A 9,942-nucleotide genomic window follows, 5' to 3' on the forward strand; every position below is an offset into this window, starting at 1 on the left:
ATAGCACATTCTGTTCATTATCACAACTTCTTCACATGTGCCATGTGTGCACAACAAAGCTGTCACAGAAGCTCTCATGAACTACTACCAGTTCTGAGGACACAGTTACTCTAATGTCACCAGCAGAGGACATCTTCACATCGCTCTATTTTCAACAGTGTTTTAACACTCACTCCTATGAGATTTTTCACAACTGCTACAAAAAAAAGAAAAGAAAAAAGTGGCACATAAATTCATCAACACTGGTTGTCAAGACAATAGAATGAATTCCTGGTGACGTCAGCAGCACACAGCTTTAGTCCCCCTTGTTTCCATGGTGTAGTTGCATTACAGAGGCAAGCATCAACTTCAGCAGAATGGAGTAATGTGTCGAATTGTGCAGAGACTGAAATGTGAAAATGTGATGTGCTTAACGATGTCAGTGTGGTGCTGCCAAACGCCTCATTGCTCTGCTACACACTCTCTCTCACACACGCCACTTTTATGCATCTAGTTCACATGCAAACACACTTAACCTTTCTTCATGCTCTGCCTACCCCGCACATTCTTACCTATGGTGATGTTGAAACCATCAATGCTGAAGGTGGCACTCCGACCCTTTCTGAATCGATGCTTCTTGGAGTTAGCTTCCATCGCTTTGGAACCCTCTGGTAACCCTTGTGCCTTTTAACCTGTCTTCAATCCTTCCTATCAGTTGCAGTGTCTTGTTTCAGTTTTGTATGGGTAACTCTCCTCGAGGAGAGAAAAAAATATAGTCCTCCGACTCCCGGTTAGCGCTGAGCGCTGGAAGAGAACTGTCAAAGACTCACCACTTCTCGCTACAGACACCGAGCTGGAGAATTTCTCTCAAGTCCGTCTCCACCCCCTTGTCTTTGTTGTACATATCTTTTTCCTCCCTGTCTTCGTTTCTCACACCTCAACAGGCTAATTTCAAGGAGCTTATGGCTCTTGATTTGTTTTTCCTCTCTTGATCTCCCTCCACCCCTCCCGCCACACTCTCTCTCCTCGTCTCTCTTCCCCAAGAGGTACAGTAGGTGTGTGTGGTGGGTGGCGGTGATGTTGGTGGTGGTGGTGGTGGTGGGTGTTGGGAGGGGAGGACATCTCTAGAGGTCTTTAAATGAACTTGATTCCTCCTACTGTCAAGGATTTTTACCAAAAGCACTGGAAGCTCAGAGTTGGTATGACACAGGCCTATTGTAGTCTATTATAGTTTTGCTCACACACACTCAAACATACAAAAATGGGCTGTAAAATCACTCAATGGTACATGAGCACTGAGAGGAAAGAAAAAGGTGTAAAGAGAGATAGTGAGAGAGTGATTATGTGTATTGAGTCATAACTACTCATTAAATCAGTGCCTCTGCTTTTCCTTGTGCAAGAGTTATTTAATCAGGCACGGTAAGATAAAGCCCATTAACAGCTATACATACTGTTCTTCTGAAAGATAAAAAAAAAAAGAAGCTTACATTACCCAGTCAAACTGTCTTATCTGTTAAAGCACACAAACTGCCTCAAATCTGTTTATTTTTTCTATTTGAATGCTCGTTGATTAAATGACACTGGAACAAGGACACTTCCCTTGTACTTATTTAAACTACCTTTCACAGACGTACACAAACAACTGCAAACACCAGATCAACAAAGGACAAAAATCTCCCCTTATTAGCACCACCTGACATTTAGCTATGGAATTTTTCCTCGTTTCATTTTCCCCCGATTAGTGTCTGCGAGTGTTCTTTTTGAAGACTTCTAGCTTGTTCTCATACCTTCTTTCAAACAGATGTTTGTGCCTATAAAAACATGCGCACAGATCAGAAGATATAATGTCTTTTAATAGTCATTTGATATACTTGACATACTTGATTAAGGTACAAATCACTAGTGGTCTTCTATGCCGTTCAAATTTCTGTTTATACTGCTTACTCTTTGGTGATATAGCAAACCAACTCTCTTTTCCTCTTTACACGTCAGTCAGTCTGCTCATGTTTTAAGCTAATATTGAACTAAGTATGTTCTTTGTGTTTGTTTTCCTCTTTCCATCTCTGTTCTTTCCTACAGCAATCTTCCTAATAACAGCCACAATCAATTATGTAATTTATTTCAGTGGCATGTCATATAATTTAAGCAATGTGACAAAAGAGATGGGCGATTTAGAAGCATTGACACTTCCCCTCATAAATAAACTGTAAATAAATGATGCATGATGTCTGTATGTCCACAAACATCAGTGGTAACACCTATGTCAAAAATTGGCACAGCAATCATACACTGATAAGTTATCAAACATTGAAATGAGTGTTAATCTAAAAGGCTGAGTGATCACTCGTTATTAAATAAGCCCAGATCTGTCATAAAAGGACATAATCAAATACGAACATAAAGTATTAATGTATGATTTCTGAGTGATGTAGCTGTTAAGGTGTCTGGGGAAAAGGAAATCAATCACAACCAAGAGATCTATCCAGTTGGGGCAGAGCCAGTTTCAGTCAATCAGTGCAGTTCCAGTGGACACTTTATACACTTGCGAGATGATAACACTCCATCTCATTTTGTTTGCGAGCTACAGTAAGAGCTCTCTACGCTCTCCTTCTCCTGTCACCCCGCTCTCCCTATCCTCCAATTCATACTGTATGTAGCAATTTGTGAGGATCCTAATTTTGGAACACTCTCACTGTGCCACATCAAGTGCCTGCCTGTTCAGGGGTAGCTTTTATGCTAATGAGTTCATGTTTGGGAATATTTCAACTTTGTTATTCTTTCCCTTTGTCAGCAGACTCTCAGGTACCCATTTGTTTCAAAAGGATCAAAATGGTTACAATGCGCTTTTTAAGCCATTGTTTGCGACATTTAAATATGAATACCCTGTTGGGGCCACAGCTGTGTCAGTATGATTAATGATATTATCATATTACTGTCACCATCACCAATATTAAATTCATCCTTCAAAAGTAAGTCTAAAAGAATGTGTGTAATTACCCGCAACACTAATTAAAGAGGTAGAAAGGGGCCAGAGGGCAAGATTTTCTTTGAGAGTCTATTCTATTAGAAAAGGTGACTGTGTATGTGTCTGTTTCATGGTCAAAGTTTGCTGCAACACTTCCTGTTTAATGCATTTGAGGTTATGAAGTTGGAAAGTAGATTACATAATACACTTAACTGAAGGAGTATGCTTCTGCTTTTATTTTTATGATGCTTCAGAAGGCTACATGGTGTTGTACCAATTTATGTATAACCCTATAAACCGTGGCAATGCAGGCTTATCACAGGATGTTCTGCTAAAAGCACGAACAGGCGCTAATGTAAGGGTGGTGGAGGCGTTCAGTAGGTTGTAAGTTTGTTGGCCTGTTAAATACTTTGGTCAACTTGAAAACCACAGAATGAGCGAGATTATACAACATATCAAAACTTGATAAAGACACAGCATAGCAATCCTATAATTAAAATTATAACAGCTTTGGGTCTGGCAAAAAATCTCTGCCATCGCCGCTGGTTGGCGAGAAATGCACTCTGGGATACTTGGCTACCCTAAGTCCACACAAATCAGCTCCCAAAGACTCCCCAATAAAACGGATACGGAGCAAAGACACTTCCAGTCTCTCGAACTCTACTTGGCTAGATGCGGACGTTGAATTGGGCTGCGACTGATAACCTTTCACAATAAAACAAGTACAGATAAGAACACAGATTGAGAACGGCTGCTTATATATAACTGCTAAGGAACTGTACCAGTAGTGGATGCTATAGTAACAAAATGTTCAAGTGAAACCCGCTTTCTTCTAAATTCAATTCTGTTCAACAAAAAATTTTGTTTTATTTCATACAAGGACCCTGGTTGTTTCAAACAAGATTACTTTTACATTTGGTGTGCCATTTAATTCAAGTTAAATGTATTTCATTTTCATGCAGTTACAACCTTTTTGAAATTAAATATAGTTAATTTTATCATTTTAATTATGGTTATTCATTTTCAATGTGTTGTTTATTGATATCTTATAGTTTTCAATAAACCTTTATACCACCACCCCTCTTAACTGTATTTAGCCAATTCAATAAGATCTGACTCAGTGTGTGCCAAATTTCCCACCTGTCGGGCAAAATACATAATATATAACCCAGTGTATGTTGGTTTTAATGCCAGAGCACATTTCAAAAGGAGCAAGTAGTACATGAGCTGCTCTGAGAGGTGTATCCAATGACCATACAGCTGTTGAATCCTTGTCAAGATCCATTTTCTTCAAGGGTCATTACTAGGGCTCCGTCACAGTCACTAGGCAACAGGGAGACCTTTTCGGACATATATTGCATACATTACACTGAGGATGACAAGGGGTTAATGTGGCAATAACACTCATTAGGTTGGTCTGGGTTTTATAGTATGTATACTGTACTTATTTTCATTGTTCCCCTCACCTGCATCTGTGAAGACAGTGGTTGTTGGAATAATGCAACAGAGACAGAACTCATTCAGTTTTGACAGGATGTTTGCAAAAGTTAAAACTTGTATGTGAATTTCACATAGCAATTTTTTTTCACTTTAAACTTTAGCTGTTTGTTTTTTTTAACAGATGCAATGCAACAGTGGATTGTTGACACAAAAACACACCTGATTGTTCCAGCTGTGTGTCCATTGAGGGTGAATGATCGTTCAACCTTTGATCTGGCCATCAAACGCAGGGACAGGCCATCACCAATAGACATTAATTACTCGTGAAGATAAAGGAGAGGTGAGGACTAACTTGGGGGGATTAGAAAATAGCCTCTTGCACTAAATTAATCACAATGCTTAAACAATCCCATTTTTACTCGTGGTGAGTTCAGATCCCATCCAGTAAATCTGCATATTTAAATCATATGTTGGCTCTCTACTAAATATATTATGAATAAAAATCACTGTAATATCAAACATCATCATATTTCTAAACTCTCTTCATTTTCTGGATGTTGATAATCTGACATTTCACTCTCATTTTATTGAGTAGTTCATCCTAACATGGTGTCAGTTTTGGGGCTTTTTGATTGTCTAATATGTCCCAGTAGCACGCCACGATTCAAGACAACAACTACGCAATCAGACAGAAAAACAAGCTCATTAGAGGTCTCCCCTAGACTTTGGAACGACACACACTTCGTCAGTCCCCACACCATTGTCACCACAGTAACACACCCATGTAATTAAGACACAGAGGGTACCAGGGAGCTTGCCTTTTCCCCAGCTAAATACTCATTAGAGGCACCTTTAAGGGTAATGTCACCCTGTGTTGCAAACCTGAGGGAAATGAGCTGACAAAACAGAGAGCTACATGAACTGACATCTGAATCCTGCTGCACCAAGACCCCGAAGAAGACAGGGCAAAAAGTATCAAGCTGTATCATGCACAAGTTTAACTAATGATTTTTGCAACAGCATGGTTCCAGATCAAAGAGGCTAAATAAGCTGGGTGAGTGTTAGGTCAGCAGGGCAAACAAATGAAAATCTTTTGATTAGAACCAGGCATCTTACACACCACAGACAACCACTTCCCAGCAGACCAAAGCAACTAATTAGTGTTATTTAGGCAGATTCAGAAAACTACAATTTTCGTGAAAAATGTAACACATGTTGTTTTGGAGACTCAACAGACTGTGCAACAATCTGAGACTTTGCAGACTGTGGAACAACTTACAGTATACGCCAGAAACAAAACACTTGCAATGGGTGTTGATTTAAAAAAGCAAGACCAAATTCAGTAAATCCGGGGCTGAAATATGAATTTCTTTTTTTCCCCCTTCCCTTGAAATATGAGTAAAAACACAGGAAGACTCAAATATATACAGCCCCAGTGGGACAAATTACGCTCATATTCAACTGTCGTGCAATAGCAATGTCCATAACAGTCATATGAAACAACTTTGCAACATGTTGCAGATACAAGCTAGAGCCAAAACAATCGGTCAACTAACTGATTAGTCAACCTAAAAAAATGAATCAGAAAAATGAATCAACAATTTTTTGGATAATCGATTAACTGTTTTAGCCAAGTTTCAAGCAAAAATCTCAAACGTATGCTAGTTCCAGATTCTCCAATATGAGAATTTGCCCAGGACACGGAGTTTGCTCATAGCATACCTATTGTTTCTGTAAATTTTTCAGTACCAATGTTTTTCCACTGGTTATGCAGACAATAACTGCTAGTGGAAACTATATTACCAGGTGCAGTTAAGATTTGACTCCACTCTTCCTTCACCTGCATCTTTTCCTCGCTCAGTAGGTCGTCCTCCCGCTGTGAGGCAGAGATGAAAGGATGAGATGTGAAGATGAAGGAATAGATGGAACACATATGGGGCACACATGTTGGATCCAGTATCACTTTAAATTGACATCAATTACTTATGACATGTGTCACAGCTCCATCGCATGGCTTTGGATGTGTAATGGGTTATTCTGTATTGTTTTGTTGTCTCACAGCTCGGTTGTGGTTCTTGGTTCTGATAAAGTAAAGTGCTTTTGTATTAACTTGAAAGAGGATATTGTTTTCATTAATTTTCTTGCAGACGGATAGTGGTTTGTGAGAATAAACTGTGCAAAATAAAGTATTTTGTTCATTAAAGTTTAACAATTTGATGTGCAATGCCCCACCAATTCATACACACACACACACACACCAAACACTATTTATCAAGGAGTTTACAATTAAGGATCCTTTAAACTTTGAATTTGTAGCTGCATTTTACACACTCAAATAATTTAGTCAGTTTTAAATCAGATTATAGCCACTGATCAACACATTTTCTAAAAGGCATGTTATACTATTAAAATTTAAACGCATTAATCTTTCATTGATTTTTGTATCCTCTGTACTGTATTATCTTTTTCCAGTCCCATCAAATCAACCGTAGTATTCAATTACATATTAGATTTCCAGCCTATAGGACAGCTGATCCCTCTTAATTTATTAATGAAGCATGCATCATCATATAGCAGTACATACATTAGTCTGCCATTGCCAAAAACATTAAACACCTCTTACATTACTAACAATATGAACACTTTTGTGGAGGGCTGTTCACACAATGTTTCTTTCAGCGCCTGATGCAAATTTATACATGATGATTTAATAGTATAGTATTGATAAGCATACAAATATTTAATAACAGCTATAACTCCTCCTTTCGGCACCTGTAAGTGGACAGATAATAATTGACAATATAGTAAACACAGCTGTAATAAAATAAAATGTCCTTCTGTTTGCTCAACACTATATTAGATTGTGTTAAAACCTTAAAAGCATTTATTAGATGAATTACCTTTCAGCAGGCTTAAAAAAAACTTCTAAAAAAAAGCCTGATCTCTCGTCATTTACTTATTAATTTTTAATTAGCATGTCCTCGGATAACATTTGCTGCTTCCAGCTTCTCAAAAGTGTGGATCTAATGCTTTTCTTTGTCATATACCATTGTAAAGTGAATGCCTTTGGGGTCCTTTTGGACTGCTGGTTGGAAAGTGTTAGTTGCAGCTCTATTACGCATGTTTAAGGAAACTAAAATAACTCCCGATGATTTTTAACTACAAGCCTACATATATTTTATGATCATTCCCCTAAAAAATGTGTGTCACTTCAGTCTCAAACACAACCTTACTCCACTGTTTCTCATCCAAATGTGCTATCTATTAAAATATTATCCAGTATGATTAATATACGCTTCAACAGACTCCAGCTTCTTGAACACCACTGGAACTGTTTGACATTGAAGGGTCCCAACCAGATAAGCTGATCAGGAGGTAGGTGTCTGTGTGTCGTTCCTCAGGAGGGAGCAGGTGAGTGTACAGTCAGCTGACAGTCAGGGAGGAGACTGCTCAACACACATGAACGTCACTCGGGATGAGGGAGGAAACTCAACGGGAGTTTACACTGTCGTATGGTCATGGAAACACCACAGTACAGTTGGTATTTTAGGAGTCAGCCAGGGACAAGTATTTTCCTCTGGGACAGATATGAAGGGAGTTGGAACGAGAGGTGGCAGCAGCAGACACTTGAAGATAATAAGGATGAACTGGAGGAAGTACTGAGTAACACAAAGGACAAAACTGTAAGAAAAAATTAAACAAGTTTAACAGTAGTTACAATAAGGTCATTTTCACCAGCTGCATCACAGTTTTAAACCGAACCGCGCTCATTTACTGTACTCAGATTCACTGAACTGTAAACTACTAAAAAGACTTTTTATCTCCCATAAAGGACTGTGCGAAATTGCAGTTTCATTTGTTAACTTGTGTTGACTTGCCTGGAAAAATACCAAGTGTAGGTGAAACGGTGGTGATACAATAAAAGCATTAAAGCTAAGTGTGCTTAGCTTTCATTTTCCATTAAAAAAAAAAAAAAAAGAAGAAGAAGAAAAAACAAAATGCTCCATAAATGAACAGGACTGTTATTTTTTATCGCTTCAGTGGTGGCACCACCTCAGACATCAAAGAGATGCTCTGGTAGTGGAGATATGCTACATGAAAGAGCTCAGAATTCATTCAGTGAATACCTTTTTTTTTCAGCAGCATATTCACAGTAATCCTCTGAAGTGACCAGTTGCTCTCATCTCCAGATAAATCCATGGACTGAACCAGAGAGATGTGCAGTATGAAGTAACACAACAGCTGTATTCGAGGCCAGGATGCTCCCCAAACACTGAGAAGTGGCAGTCTCATAAGAGAAGAAAGTAAACTTTGATTGCCATCCACTAACCCCTATACTCCCACTCTGAGTCAAAAAGGGTGCGATATACTGTATGACACTGCAGATAGTGATCAATGCAAACAAGTACAAAGGCAAACATGAGTAGACACTGCATGTCGGTGCTGTACAGTAACTAAGTACCCAGGTACTGTACTTAAGTACAATTTCAGATACCACAGTTTAAGTGTACTTGCAGTACAGAAGTATTAGTATACAACAAAATGTACTTAGTGTATCAAAAGTAAAACCAGTCATCAAGCAACAAAATGGCCCCTCTCGGTGTTATAATTTTAATGGTTTACAACTGATCTATTATTAACAGAACTGTTAACTATAATTTATAAACCCTTTTATAAAGGGTGCCTTATGGTATGTAAGATTATCAGTGCAGGGCTTTCAAATATTCCATTTTATGCTACTTTATACTCCACTTCAGTACTTTTCACAGGCAAACATTATACTTTTTACCCCACTACACCTATTTCACATCTTGGGTCACAGTATAAATTTCATTGCGGATTAAGATTATCCATACAGAATAAAAAATCAACTCATACATGATTAGATATTGTTATAGATAAGGCCTCCCAGTACAGTACATAGAGTAGTTGAAATCGGACCCACCTTCACCAGCTGCAATATTAGCGATGCTCACACATTACAGCCCAGTAATATAATACTGTCTGTAGCCTATTACTCTGAAATGGGCCGTACTTTATAATGTGTATTTTTACTTTTGGGGCACTCTGAAGTATATTTTGAGGGTTATACTTTTGTCAAAGTAAATTTTGAATGCTGGGCTTTTACTTGTGAGCGTCTCTAAACAGGTATTGCAACTTTTACCTGACTTTTTACTTGGTTACTATGCGGATATATTGCTTTTCTGTTGCAAAGAGCTTGAACTTGAACTGTGACACAGCTCGAAATAGTAGGGAGACCTTTTCTTACTCTACATGCCGTAAGTCCCCAACTCACCGCTCTGCGGACCTTCACACGTCTTTTTCCTCGAAGTTTGTCTGTCTCCGTCGGAGTCCTGTCGGCTCAGGACCTCGGACAGCGACTGGCGGGAACTCTGCCGCCCGGCCTGGGTGGTAACGTTGAACCGGGCGCTCCTCTTCCTGGCCCGGTCCGACTCCGGGGCGGACTGGCTCCTCTCCGGGTCATGGGTCTCCGGCTCTGAACCCACTTTCACCAACGCGTTTCTCGTCCTTGTCAAAGCAGAGGTCACCGAGCCCAT

General features: G+C 39.1%; 1 protein-coding gene across 1 annotated transcript in view; it reads right to left on the minus strand.

Moving 5' to 3' along the window:
• The window catches only part of pde1cb (phosphodiesterase 1C, calmodulin-dependent b), a 90,021-nt gene extending 80,079 nt beyond the window's left edge, over window positions 1-9,942 (minus strand). Inside the window, exon 1 of the mRNA XM_040143871.1 lies at window positions 9,681-9,942. Coding sequence (XP_039999805.1) covers window positions 9,681-9,942 — 262 coding nt within the window. The remainder of the gene's footprint in view (window positions 1-9,680) is intronic.

This window comes from Xiphias gladius, chromosome 14 (genome assembly GCF_016859285.1).
Source record: "Xiphias gladius isolate SHS-SW01 ecotype Sanya breed wild chromosome 14, ASM1685928v1, whole genome shotgun sequence".
Taxonomy (NCBI): Eukaryota; Metazoa; Chordata; class Actinopteri; order Istiophoriformes; family Xiphiidae; genus Xiphias; species Xiphias gladius.